At 38.9% G+C, this 15,028-nt stretch overlaps 1 protein-coding gene across 1 annotated transcript in view; it reads left to right on the top strand.

Moving 5' to 3' along the window:
• The window catches only part of DOCK2 (dedicator of cytokinesis 2), a 174,246-nt gene extending 168,940 nt beyond the window's left edge, over positions 1–5,306 (top strand). Inside the window, exons 49-52 of the mRNA XM_054079776.1 lie at positions 228–408; positions 1,867–1,987; positions 3,019–3,161; positions 4,499–5,306. Of these exons, the coding sequence (XP_053935751.1) occupies positions 228–408; positions 1,867–1,987; positions 3,019–3,161; positions 4,499–4,573 (520 nt within the window). The 3' untranslated portion in view covers positions 4,574–5,306. The remainder of the gene's footprint in view (positions 1–227; positions 409–1,866; positions 1,988–3,018; positions 3,162–4,498) is intronic.
• The last annotated feature ends 9,722 nt before the right edge of the window (positions 5,307–15,028 follow it).

Raw genomic sequence — 15,028 nt, 5'->3', positions numbered from 1 at the left:
ATTCTTTATTTTACAATGATGTCATACTTCCTGAAGGCATCTTACTTCTATCTAGAATTGCAAGCTGAAGCACATCATATACTTTTTACCAAGAGTTTGCAAGGCTGCATTGAAAGTTGAAGGAAAGGATGACCTGCATTTATGGGTTTTGGGGAAATGACATCTCAATACCAGTGGGTTTTAAAATCTCACTCAGCAACTTGTACTTTTTTCTTTTACTCCTGCAGCTTTGATCTGGACGTAGTGCTACCAAAGCCAGTAAAAGCAGAATCGGAGGAGACTGCTGTGCAAATTAATCCTCACCCTGAAGTAAGGATGAGGAAGTCCAAAAAAAGAACAAAAAGAAGCAGTGTGGTGTTTGCTGATGAGAAGATGGCACCTGACATTTCGATTCCTGACATGAAATGTGTATGTTACTAATTTAGAGTAGTATTTTGTAATCCAAAAACGGGAGGGCATTACTTCTTTGTGTAGGAAAAGAAAAACATATCACACGGAACTCTAGGGAAGTATGCAGGATGTAGATGATCTGTCCGGCCATGAGTGAAACCTGAAGGATCCTGAGAAGGAAACAAAGCAATGGAAACATCAAACACCTCTGCTTGCTAATGATGACAGATCATATAGCCCTGAAGCTTGGTTAGCTTAAAATCGAGTACTGTGTTGGGAGGGTTAAGCTTGCTTTCCCGTGGAGAGGCAATTGACTGTGCTGACATTTCATGGCAGCTCCTTACAGCCAGGGCTATTTCAAAAGTGATGAGCCCCGTAGGTTTTGTGCCTTGTTCTGGAACATGCAGCTGTTAGAAAATTGCAAGGTTGCAAATAGTGTTCTCTAAATGGTGCCAGACTGAAGTTTGGAAGCGCTGGCATCCCTCGCTCCATAGATCATCTGAGTGCTTTTATTGCACTGCTAGATCGTTAAAATGACTTGTATAACTTACACCATCCTGGTTTGTTTGGGTTTTTTTTGTTGTTGTTGTATTTTTTTTTCTCTTTTCTGGTAGTTTAATTCACTGGAGACTTTTCATCTTTTAGTATGAAAAAAAATCTGGAAGATGTCCTTTAGATACACCAGCCCTATCGAAATTAAAATGTCAGGCAATAATAGATTGTTGAATTACAGGAGCTTAAGTCATTTGAGCAAAAATTTTTGGAGGAGTTGTCAAAGGCAAAGTGAATTCAATAGAATGCTAAGATTCTTTTGTTAAACAAGGAGGAGCGTTTGGAGGATTATGGTTCTCTTATACAAATGTCCTCGTACAAGGGAGATACAAAGCACAGTCATGCTCTGAGAAGCATTAATATACAAACACAAACGACACCTTTGTCTTTTGATTTAGGTAACGCACACCCTTAACTGTTGGAATCTCACCACTTACTGAGTTACCAGATTTTCTTGACTAGAACAGTGATAAGCCTCACAGCAGCTGAGCCGGCAACGTCAGTGCAATAGGAAAAAATCTTATCAGAACTTCATTTTACTTTGTGGATGACAGTCAGAGCTGGCTGATGGTCTTATTCCAAAGATGTGGTAGGGATAGCTTCGTACAGCTGCAGATTACAGAAGCTCTTCCAGCTAGCTTTATTAGAGTGATGTTTTTTCTATCTGGCCTGAGAAGTATATATCTAACTGTAAATTGGAAAATCATACATGTTTTTAGCTAGTGTATAATATTTTGTGTTACTTATATTGTTTACTCAGCAAACAATTGCATAAAGAACCCAGGTTAGGCATGATAGGTTTTTTATTAATGATATTCTTTTATACTTTTCACAAAGCATTATTTTGCTTAGATCTTTGTTGCCCATAGCTCAGTTCATCATTAATGGTATTAATTGGGATTTTTTTTTTTTGTTATTAAAAAGCTGTCTAGGAAATACGAGTTCATGAGCGACACCAACCTCTCAGAGCATGTAGTGGCACCTCAGAAAACATCTGTCCTCAAGCAGATGAGCTCTGTCAGTCGTTCTATGCCAACTATCCCAGGTGAGTTGCTTACAGTAAGCTGAGAGTTCTGCACTTCTTTATTGCTGTCAAGGAAACAAAGCAATAAAGGCCTTGCTCCAAGCAGAGCAGGTAGCTCTCTCTGTGGGCCTTTGTGCCTCTGAGACTGAGATTACAATGTAAGCATGTATTTTGCTTGTGAAGCTGGGCTGCTACTACTGCTCAATAACACTGATGCTGAAACGCAAACTCTAAATCTGTCACTTCCGGAGCTCCGGATTTTGCTTCCTTGTGTAGTGTGGGCATTCCCCCTGCCTTGAAAGAGGCCAGGGTTATTCATCATGCTTTGTGGGGCCTCACTTGCAGAAATATGGGCTTCTGCAGCCTGCTGTCACAGCTGAGGGCAGCATTTGAAATAGGAAGAAATGCTCCGTACTTTGCTTTGACAGATTAATACCCCCAAATGTTGCCCCATGACAGTGTTTCACTTATGCTTTTGATGTTAGAGAAGAATCCCATAAACCTCCCTCACAGCAAGAGGAAGGGGAAACAAGATAAGTGCACGCTAGAAAGCCTGACAGTTTCTTGACAGAGAAGCAGAAAGTGTAACTGAAGGTGGAACTCATCTCTAGGCCAAGGTGCATAGAGAAAATGTGCCCTTTTTCAACGTTTTTTACCCCCTATTTCTGTGGCAAATCCCATTTCTTAGCCTGCACTTCATCTCTCCCTCTCATTGTCTTTCTCTTTCCAGATAACAGACATTTCGCACACAACAGGTTTTCATGGCCTAATTCTTTTTCATGTATTTATGTATCTATTTTTTCTTCTTTGACCAACTTGTTTCATTTATAGCACTATTCAGTTTCTGTGTAATGAAGTTTGGTTCTTCCTCATTAACAAATCAGGAAATTTTTACTTATTTTTGTATTCTAAAGATATAGTTAGATTAAAAATCTCTTATTTATTGCTAGCAGTTGCAGTAGTTAATTATTTTTAGTTTTGCTTTATCTTAAGCTCTGACTCATCTTTTTTGCTGGTTTTGTTTTGTAAAACCATTACCTTTCAATTCTAAGGATTAACTCTATCCGTCAACCTTGCACCACCCGATGAAACGGTTGCATCACATAGATTGAGTCAGCCAGCATTTCCTTCCACCTCTGATGGTGACAAGAAAACCTTCAAAAAGAAGAAAGTGAACCAGTTATTTAAAACAATGGTAAGTTCTGTGCGTCGGGGCAGGAGAGGGAAGAAAGATTTACCTCTTCAAAAATTCTGTGCTATGAAATTTAAGTAGTTTAGAAATTCCATAGGACTATAACTCGAAGTCTATAAGGAACCTCTATAGGGAGGCAAAACTGTCTCTGTCTGTGCTCTCTGGGGTCTGGATGAACAGCTTTGTGGGTATTTTATTATAGAACAGGCTCAGGTGCGCAGTTCTGCGCCCGTACCACAAGAGGTCTCGTTTGACCGGCTGATCTCCTCTGGTTTGCTTTATGGAACACTTATTAGCAAAAGAAGAAAATAATTATTTCTTGTTTGGTTTAATTGCACAGGGCAGTCAGCAGTAGCATTGGAGGATGGTAAGCGTAGCGTGTGTGGTGAAAGCTGCGCAGCGTCAGCCACTTTCTGGTCTCACCGATGCTGACTTGAAAGGAGACATGGGCTTACGCTGGAGTCGTTGATGTTGCTTAGAACAATTGGCAGTCCTTTAAAGCAGTAAACCTTTCATTGATTTCTGTGGAAACTTCTTAAAATGTAATGTGGTGTATGAAAGCAAAAAATATTTATCCAATGCAGATATGAAGGTTGAAAAGTTTTAAAGTTTCCATATTTTTTTCAAGTAGTGAGAGAATGAAGTTTAATGCAGATGCCGGTAGCTACTGGTATGCATCGTGCATAAGCATCCTGTGACACGTGTAATATTGAACGTGTCAATTCTTTGCTGATTTTTCAAAGCAAGCGTTGATTTTTTTTTATTTTTTTTTTTCTGGTGAACAGGTTTCATTTTCATCCATTAATTTCTGCAGTCTTTAAAAAGATGTAGCTAGTGCCTACAGGGAGCACAGAGCGACGTTTAGGAAAATCTGCTTTAGGTATACTCATAATCATATTTTTGGTCTGAACAAGAATAACCTATTAATTTAAAGTCTGTAGCGTTTCAATTATATTCAATTTTTCATAAGTTCTTTTAAGATCCAGGAGTAACAGCCCTTCAGCATGATCTCATCCACTCACATTTAAACTGAAATAGCATGTAAAATAAGGACAATGAAATGTCTGGTTTACAAGTCTTAAAAAGAACTGAATAAGGCTAAAATTCCATTTGTATAGTGCTTAACAGCGTGATTGGAATCATGTGGACAGGTTTATAGTTTTGCAGGATAGAGAAAATAATTCAAAATACCTAGGATTTGATCTGTGACTTTCTCTTTAGCTGCCACTTACAGGCACAAACTACTAATTAATACAAATTTATAATAACCAAATCCAATACAGTAAACATTTTGACATATGGCACTCTGTTCCTCTGGTTTGTTTTTTGTTTTTTTGCAGCGCATTTCCAGAGTTCTGGAAGATGGAAAACAATCTGTGGAGCACCATTTCAAATCTTCAACTACAGATCTGTAATTCATTCCATTACAGGACCACATCTTAACTGAAAATAATGATATTTACGTATATATCCTACTCGGAACTGCTATCTACTCCAAAGAAAGGCACTGATAACACAGATGGCTAATAGAGAATATGAACAATGGCATTCATGGGCTCTGATAAGTTACTTGTGCTAGAGATACAGGGATAAAGTTTGAAGCAAATCCAGCAGGATGTGCCCACCAGGATATAGAACAAAAGTTTAGGGAGGCTCTGATTACACAGGACAAAGGACATTGTGTGTTCCCTGGTGACAAAACTTCTTCTTGAAGATGTCTTAAAAGGCCACCTGCAATTCTTACTCTATAATGTAAGTCAGATCCTGTTCTTTTCAAAGAGCATACAAGTTATTGTTTTGTGTAGCTTGTATAGAAGCGCTCCAGCTATCTTTAACAGGTTGCTGGCCCTGTAGTCAAGGCCACAGACAGCTCAGCACAGAACAGCTACTGACCATTAACTCTGTGGCTATAGCTGGATTTGCAGCCCTCAGGTCCCTCTGCTGCTCCCAACACTCTGCTCTGTATCCTCACTCTTTCTCAGGGTGACGTCCATGCGTGTGACACCGTATGCCGGAAATATTTTGCGAACAGCAGCTATTCTGTTGAAAACATGTGCAAAAGTTTATTTACAGATGTACAAATTGATACTACATCCAGCACTATGATAAACACAAAAGATGCATTTTCTGCTGTTCATCAATAAAAATATTCAAAATTTATTTTGTTTGCCTTGAATTTTTCTCCCTAAAATCTCTAAATATCATTATATGTAAGGTAATAGTTTCTTACTAACAGGAAATGGAATTCTACAAGTCCAAGTCTTCTGCTTGCCAAACTGATTTTCTCTGTCTGAGACTCATGAGGGAGAGTTGGGAGATAATGCCTTATTACCACGAAGCTAGACAGTGCTGCGGGTCACAGCATCTTGGGGTATTTTACAGCATGACGGTTCTTTCTAAAGGCCAGTATGTTATCCAAACATAAAGATTTCTAAAAGGCAAATAGTTGTTTTCCTTTACTCGTACTTTTATGTAGGTTTATATTCATTAGTTAAATACATGACTATGTATAGCATTGTGGATAGGAGGGACTGGCCTTGTTGCCGTTTACATGGGTATGGGATAGAAAAAGAGGTTAAAATTATTCCTTGCTTAGTGCTTGAATCAATGGGAAGACAACTTTGGTTTGTTCTAAGCCTAAATATTTCTATAAAGACTTTTACGTTCAGCACAAATAGTTCATTTAATGAATTTAGACTCTTTGCAAGTTGTTAGTGTGAGGCTGTCTTCTACAGAAATAATTGGCTATTGTTTTCTGTGAGAAGTTTGAAACACTTCCCATTGGAATCAATACTGTACCAAGAAACACTTCCCACTAGAATAACCGTAGAGAATAAAACGGAGTGGACTCAGTTTTAACACTAACTACAGCAGCTGTTGGCATGGACGCTGCTAGACTCTTTGTTTCATTTGCTTTGGACAGCAACTTGAGACTGCTTCTGAGGAAGCATTGAGGAAGAACAAGGCTTTGCTGGAGAACACCCTCACTTTGATAGAGTAATGAGTGGAAGAAATTGAAAGGTTGAGCAGAGCATGTTTTACATCTTAGTTAACCTGGGAAGAGAAGAGGAAGGGTATCCAGGTTAGCTTTCGATATTATTTGCAGGTAGGTTGGAGGAATTTGATATCACAAAATAAAAAGCATTTTAAATGAAAAGTTTGGTTCTCCCAGGAACAAGTAAGAAAAGGATGGTTTGGCAACAGTTTATTCTTTATAAAGATACCTGCTGAATATTACATTTTGCTTATTGTATCTTGCAGTTATATTTTCTTGTGAGAGTGGAATAAAAAAGTTTTAAACAAAGCTGTTATTATGATTTAGAGTACTGTGATTCAAAATGAAAAAGTACAAAGTAGGGAAGGAAGAGCTCAGAAACAAATACCAAGAAGACAGGAGCACCATGTCCAAACTAACTTTGCTGTTGAGTAGTTCAGCAGCAAGGGCTGACAGATCGCATATAAACTTATACCCAGTGTCATAATGAGATTTTGCATTGATTGCATTCATTAATAAAATTTTCTGCTTTGAAATAGGATAAACTCATCAGTTTTTTATTCTACTTACAGTTACACATTCTGAATTAAATCTGCTTACTAAGGTCACAATATTGCAGAGCTATGTTATGTCTGGCTGATTCTCAAAGGCTTTTTATTTCAACCCAATTGAAAGCAGTGGAAGCATCTCTGAAATAATGACATAACTTCAATCCCTAAAAGCTAGTCAAGCTCCCAGATACATCTGGTCCACCCTGATCATGGGATGAGGGTACTTTTAAAGAAGAAAAGCTGTTAAACATGTTTTTAAAATAGTGAAGTAGGACAGAAGGAGGTGGTCTTGTTTGTTATTAAATCCGGTTTCGGTTTAAGTCATCTGAGGTCCATGGTTTGTGTTTAAAGCCACCAAATTGCTTAATTCTTTATGCTAACTTTCTCTTCCATTTTGAAGAATTTTAGCTTGACTGTTGTGAAAGGATCAAAAGACACTTTCTAGTTCCAGCTTCAGAGCAATGCTGTTTAACAGATGAAACATCCCAGAGAGTTTCTGTATATGCCAACCTCAATGGGAATCATTTAGATGTAGGGCACTCGGTTTAGAACAATAGCACAGGTCAGTTCTCCAGAGTATAGGAAAATAAAAGGAATAACTTAGTCAAACACAAAATCCTTCTTATGTAGAAATCAAGGGAATTCAGGCAATTTAAAGCCAAATTGTCTTTGCGTCATCGGCTTTTTTTAAACCATTTCTGAGGAGGGAATTTACATTTTTAATTAATTTAACCTCATAAATTTTTGGAGGTAAGTCCATCTTGTTACATATATCCTTTCTAAGGAATGTGGAAGCTCCATGAAAAAAGCTTGCAGCCATCTCCTGTCCTGGAGTAGTCACTAGAATTCTATTATTTACTTATTTCCTTCCCAGAACTGAGTTCCTACTTGGTCTGAGGCATTCAAGGTCCTTCTCAGAGGCAACACTGAGCGACATTCCAAGGGCCGCCCTCAGTGGTTAGAACTTCAGCATTGGCAATATTTACTGCTGTGGGGTGAGGAAAGTAATAGTTCTTTATTGACTCAGCCTGTAATTTTCTTTCCTGATTTGCTATCATGATGCGGTGTGCGCTAAAGATTAACACTGTAAATGAATAATTGCTCTGCAAACAAACCTCCGGTAGGCCGTGGATTTCATAAACTTTAAAATGTTAGATAAATTTGATCAGGGTTTTAAAGGAAGGACAGTTTGATCGGATTGATTCTTTTATTTTTTTTTTTTTGATAGAATTATCACTTTTCCATGTAGTTTTTTTGTCTTCCAGGATAGCAGAAAGCTCCATCGTGCATGAGTGACCTTTCATACAGCTGACCTGAGAATTAGACACCGCTGTGTCTGTGCTGCTAGAACTGTGATTTCTGTGTTAATGATTTTTTCATGAGTATTATGGTGTGCTACTGCTCTGTATGCTCCATTATGCATGTGGGTATTCAACCTGCATTTACTAACAGGTTAATGGCAGAGGCACGGACAGTCTCTTATTCGCAGTTTAGACTTCATAGGCATTCCCGTTGATGTGAATTAATTGAGCTGATTAGGTGGCTGTCATAGTGTTACCATGGGGTTAAGCAGTGATTGGTTCAAAAGGCAAAGGAAAGGTGACAGGGATCAGAAACCAGTTAGTTAAGATCTCAATGCCATGAGTTTGCAGGCTGGCAGACAAAACTGAGAGATTTATCTCGGGCTAGTAGTAGGAATCTTGCACTATTGCAACTAGAAAAAGTCTAAAAAAATTCCATGTGTGATCGGTATTTTGAGGGAAAACTTTTCCCATCAATGTTGCTCATACGTTTTTATACATAAGGAAACAGACCTAAACAGAGTTACTTTAGATGCAGCTCTTTTAGGTGGAGATATTGTATCTGATTATGCACTAAAGCGTGTTACTGTTGGATACTTGGTTTCTACAAATATTGAGTAATGTGAGGTCTTTAGTACATGACTTCAGTTGCTTTGACACGCTCAGTGGTACTAATGCACAGTGCCCAAATTTGTACAGTCTCTCATAACAACTGCATTTAGACTTCTTTCACAAGATAAGAAAACAGCACCATTGGAGATTGGCACTGGAAAATAAAAGAGCAAAGGAAACAAACCAAAAAGAAAGACATAAGTCTCTAAGCTTACCAGAATTTCTGCACAGGAATTCATATCAAACAAAGGATTCTATTATGAAAAAGATAAAAATATTTGCATACACCAGTGGTTATTTTTACAGATCCCAGAGCTGCATGTCAAGATCTATGTGATATTACTAAGGGATGGGGATCACTCCAGTAAAAAGACTTGTTACCAACAAAGTTCTCCCTCAGGCAGATTCGGACTAATTCAGTACGTTTCAAATGCGGTCACTAGGAGGAGAAAGGGAATCACAATACTTCGCCCATGTAATAGAGCTCACACCGGTATCTGTGCACCCAGATAGATACCTGGAAAACCAAAGTGGAGCAACTGGAAGTGCAAGGATTATTAACACTGTAAATCATCCTATTCACAATTTAGATGATCTTAGTTTACTGCAGTTAAACCCTGGTTATATTAAAACAACCTTAAGTTTATCTACGACTGGGTGTGTTCATGGAGCAGTTCACTGCACTTTCTTGTACCAATTCACTTAGCAGTTTTAGTTGCTAATTAATTTTCCCCAACAGTTTTTGTTGTGCAAACACCAAGAGGTGTAGAACACTGTGAGCAGAGCTTAAAAAAAAAAAAAAAAAAAAAAAAAAAAAAAAGTTGGTTTTTTTGGAAGAATTTTTGGTTCTAAAATGTCTCTTCATTGAGATTTAAATTGTGGAGCGGGAGATTCAATTTATCCATATGAGCAAACACCTTGATGCTGAAATCTGACTGAAACAGAAGTATTGGCGTGTTATTATTTTTTATTTGTATAGATCCTGTTGTGTATCTCATTGAAATGCATGGGAGTTTAAACTTTGAAGGGTTTTGGAAAGGTGTATAGATAAATTTCCTTGGTAAACACTATTGGTGTTCATATATCATCTCATTTGACTTTAGCACTGCTTATTTCTAGAGTAAACAAACGTCTAGTGGTGGGCATAGAAGAATAAGCTCATAATCTGAAACAGAGAAGCATTTCAGCTGTTTGGAAGGCGGTAGCAGCAGTGAGGTATACCTGTCAAAGTATGATTGATTGAAGTATCTGTATTTGTTCTAATTTCTCGTAATTGAAAGAAGCTTTGGATTCTAACGTGAAAGGAATCTGTTGCAGAATGTCTCCGTGTTTGGTTTAGGCTTGAGCTATTCCTCCGTTCCAGGGCTGGGCATGGCTGCGTATCTAAAGGCAGCAGATCCCATGGGAGCCACCGGCAGCCAAATGGAAGCTGTAGATTTCTCGCCTGCCTACAGCCCTTCCTGACTAATACATGACTCGGGGGAAGCCTAATCCCCTCTTCCACGCTATATGTTGGCAAGATGGTGGAAGGCCTTTGTTGAATCAGGAGTTATGACTATTTTTATTATCATAGTTCTCATGGTCAGAAAGCAGCTACCAGCCCTTACGAGCTTTTATAGTCTTCTAAATCGCCAGTTATAAAGTTGCTTTAAAAATCCACAGTGGTTTTGTTCTGAAAGACTTAAAAAGTTTAAGGGCATTCTAGCATTGCAGCATTTATGGCACAGATCCAAATGATATTGTCTTTTCCATTTATTTAATGTTCAACCTGCATTTCTAGAAATAAAGCTCAGTTCCTTTGTTTTGCAATACTGTATTTTACATTTCCTATGCTTTTGTAATGACCTTGAGATGACATCGGTTTACTTGCTACACCTTGTTCCTTCTGATGGTGGTTTATTATGTGCAGATGATTATTGGCATAAGACATAAAGATTTATACAAGAGTTCTACTAGACAACCGAGAATACAGTTAATGTGTCATTATGTGAAAATGTCTTCTCAATGGATTCTGAACTATTTCTGAATTCAGAATGGGAATTGTTTGAAGCAAAGTGAGTTTCTTGGTGTACTGAGTCGTAGATGAACGTTTTTCTTTTATAAACATTTTTTCCTCTTCTTTGTGGCCACATGAATAGCTTGTATGAACTTCTCATCAGCAAAGTTTTACACTGTGATAATATGTCAAGGTTGGGGTTATATAGAATGCTGACGGTACAACCTAAAGCTTCATATTAATTAAAAATACATCTCTGCACCGTGGGATTATCTGGAAATACGTATTATGATCTGGATCAAATGTAAACAGTCAATTTAATTTCTGACTAATTAGTGAAAGTACACGATGCAGAGTACTTTATGTTGGCTACGTGGAGGACAAAAGGTGTGCAGTATATTGCAAGGTTTGCCACGATGAAGTTACTACGACGAACTTTTGAACCTGTTTTGAGCCATCAGAGGGGCTTTGCATTTTGTTGTACTTTGCATCTTGCAGGTATGGTGCTTCTGATCAAAGTTGTAACAGCATGATAGCCTAAAGGTTCTTGTGAGACTAGCAGGTATCATGCTTTATTTTGCTTTATCGTTTCAAAATATCCAGTTTAGAAGGTACTTAGAGTATCTCAGCCAAAACATCATAAAAGCATACAGAGTTCCCTGTTTTATTCTCTAGGTTTTGACCCCTGTGCTTTTGCTGCCTACTGTGTGTTTGTGTGCACCAGTCACTGCATTGGAAAAACACTGAATGTACTTTGGAGTAGAATGGAAAATGCTGAGGAACCCCCATTTTAGTGAAATCGGTTTGAAATTTTCAGAACCCAAGATTTCAGACAGTTTTGGCTTCTCTTTTAAAAGGGCAATTCGTGAGAAGAAACGTTACTGTTGGCTGGAGAAGAGGGGTACATAGGAGATTACTGAGTAAAACCTATGGAGAACAACAATTTTGGAGGAGCTTGGCCTCAATCTTGTCGATTTTTGATCTTTTCTTAAGAAAACAAGAGGAACAGATCTTCATTTAATACAAGAGTTGACAACAATCTTTGGTTTAACAGTCAGTGGGTGATCAGGCTTCCAGCTGGTATAGACGTGCACTCGGGGCTGTACATGTTAAAAACACGATGCATCCCACTGACAAAGACTTCACCAAACCCAATGTGTTACAATCTTTGGAAGTAACTATCACTCAACTATGATACCAGTATCAGCTTCCATTTTATTTCTAGAGTTTTTCACCCCTTAACATGACCTGTTATCACAGCTTTGTCAGCATATCGCCTTCTTCCAACCTCTTCATACAGAAGCCTCACCATTTTGCCTTGTCTTTTCTCCACTTTTGAGATTCTTACCTTTTCCCTCCCGCCTTGCCAAGAACAGAAGCCTCAGTGGGGAGGACCCCAGGGCAGTATTCCTGTCCAGACTCAATTAATTCCAGTTCTGAGCAGTCCTGCTTGGCAATCACAGCCTGGGCAAAGTTTATTCTTTCCTTCCTGCCTTTTGGCTGCGTTTGAGCATCTGCACCTCAAGTGCTTTACAGGAACACGGATTGCAGTGATTCTCAAGCAGTAAGGTGTGCCACAGCGCTGGCAAAGTACCATTTTTACTGGCAGTATTTATACTCCAATCAGAGTATTTCAGGCAGAGTCAGTTGGAAGGAAATTCTCGCTGATCGTCTCTGTCTATGCTGGAAGCCGTGCCAGCACACACACACCAGGGAGGGATCAGACCTTTGCTCTCTCTTAGAGCAGTGCAGAAGCCTTCAGCTTCTTTGTGCTTCATTGCTCTAAAAGCAGTGCTTGACCTGTGCTTCAGCCCTTGCTTTAGTTAGTTCTGCGTGAAACTTGCTCAAACCTCACAAAAGATAGATCTGGTAGTAACACATGCTTAGGGACACGGTTTAAGGGAGTGTTAGGAATGGTTGGACTCGATGATCCAGTGGGTCCTTTCCAACCTGGTGATTCTATGATCCTCAGAGCAAAGCACAGCTCAGCATTGGCCTCAGGAAAATCCACTGCACCAAAACAGCAGAGACACTCATTTGTGGAGCAAGATTTACAGCCTTCATCAGTCTCTGGTTGCAGAACTAATGTTTTTTTTTCCCTTTGTAAAGCCTGGGCTATTTTCAAAGCAGGTATTCACCCGTTTTGGTGTATTTAAACTTTAACTATGCATGTAGAGCACCTGAAGGAGTAAATACGTAGATGCCATGTAAGTCCATGATGCAGTTAGCTGAATTTTTACTTCTCAGAATAAACAAACCCTAAGCAGTTTGGTGGTTGTTTTTTGTGGGTTTGGTTTTTTTTATTTTTATTTTTTATTTGCAAATTTTTCTTGTTTTCCAGGAGATTTTTGGCAAAAAAAGAAGTGATTTGTTGAGAGGATCAAAAATCTATTATATTTTCAATTCGCACTATATTCTGGGCCTTAGTTCATTGTAAAAGTGACTCTTCTTTTTACATTTGAGCATTTCTTAAACTTTTTGGTCCATTGACTTTTCTGCAAACATAGATGGGTTTTGTCAGTAACATTTGTAACATTAATATTTGCAGGACTACAGATATACTTTTAAAATACATCTGTATGTCATAAATTTAATTAGGAAGCTGTGGGCAGTGCTGCTCAGCTTTTCACAGGTTCATAACTCAGATACTTAGAGAGGAAAACATTATTTCAGACAGCTTTCATGAGGAGGGACTTACTGACATTATTGTTTCCTGAGCATGAATCTTTGGGGTTTGTGTCCAAGTCACCTTTTGTCACTTACAAAATAAGCCAGCCCCACTATGTTCCACTTCATTTTTTGTCTGTTTAATGTGTATTTCCACATAAGCTAGTTAGCATTTATAAAGTCTGAACTCTCTGTCATTCAAATTAAAATAGCAGCTTGTTTGTCCGTAGTTGTAGTACAAATGATTTCACGTGCAGTGAAAACACGTGTATTTTAAAATAACATCTGTCGGAGTGCATTTCTGAGCTGGCAAATTATCTGGCTTTGTCAGTCTATACTCAATATTTCAGTTGTATTTCCAGGGAATGTGTTTTCCTGCCTTTCAAAGGAGTAACAATCTGAAGATGACATTGGTGAATCAGCAATGTCTGGGGAGGGGGAGGGTAAGTCTTAGTGGTGCCGCAACACACAAGATTATATGAACTGATCAATGTGTGACAAAGCAAAAAACCTTCGGTTCAGCCATGAATTCAGATCTACAGGCCAAACCCTGCGTTTCTGCAGAGCACAGACCCATCTTAAAGGCCTCGTCATATTAGGACTTTCTTTAATTGCATGGGTTGTTAAGGCTGAGTCAAGTCCCAAATGTATGTATGTGCCTTAAACATAAAAAAAAATATGCAAATCTCACTTGTGATGGGAACTGCAGCTCTGCTCCCAACTGCAGTGCAGTCTGTTATGCAGTGACACCGTCCTAAGGGCTGTCCTCATTCTTACACAGGGACTGGGGGGATTGCAGTGCCGGTTTTTCCTCCCGTGAAGGTGCAGACTGCTATGCGAGGCAGTAACCGTTTGTCCAAGTCATCAAAGGGCTAGAGGTTTTTCCTTGTTACCTAATTTTAAGGAATTCAGTTTGTCAGTATAGATATAAAGGAAGCGATTGGAAAATAGCTGCAAAGAGCTGCGCTGAACGCTGCCTCTTTCCTGTTTGGAAATTCTGCTAAGAGGGTTTACGAGCTCTCTGTGCCAATCCTGCGGCAAAGAGGAAGGAGCAAATGATTTCCCATTTCAGTTCACCAGTTTAAGCTCTATAGAAAGGTTTGATGATTAAGCTTGAATATTTTTTTTTTCCCCCACAAGATTAATCCTTACTTTAGGGATTAACTCCAGTTATATCAGTGAGATTACTCACGTGAGTAGCCAGCTGCAGTGTTTGCCTGCAGTACTGTGATTGCCCAGGGGGAAGTACAAGCAACTCTGCAATTAAAATCGCAGAAGGAAAAAGAGGGCTGACCTTTTCTTTTTTCTTTTCCTTTTCTTTTTTTTTTTTTAAAGCGTGTATATACACCTACAGTTTCATTGAGTGGCTTTTGCATTCTGAGATGTTACTAGCAAGAGCACAAAATGGCTTTCTTTAAAAAGAAAGAACTACTAAATGCTAAAGCTTCATTGTGAAAAGTAGAAAGAGGAGGATCTGTGATTATGGGTTTCAACTTCAAGGCACCTTAGGCTTTCTTCACGTGCATCACCTTAGTGGAAAATTCCTTCATTCATTTAAGAAGATCAACAGTTGTAACTTTCATGTTCAGTTGATGTGACATCAATGACTGCCTGGGACTGCCAGCATTCCAAAAAGGATATCTGTCCTCATCTGCAGCCACTCAGGGCTGTGGGGTGGAGCCTGTAGCACCGGCTGAAACCTTTACAGGTGCATAAGTAGGTAGGGACGGGCACAGGTGATGCACCTG

Source organism: Cuculus canorus, chromosome 14 (assembly GCF_017976375.1).
Source record: "Cuculus canorus isolate bCucCan1 chromosome 14, bCucCan1.pri, whole genome shotgun sequence".
NCBI lineage: Eukaryota > Metazoa > Chordata > Aves > Cuculiformes > Cuculidae > Cuculus > Cuculus canorus.
The sequence above is the reverse complement of the archived record's forward strand: the minus strand, read 5'-3'. Positions and strand labels throughout refer to the sequence as shown.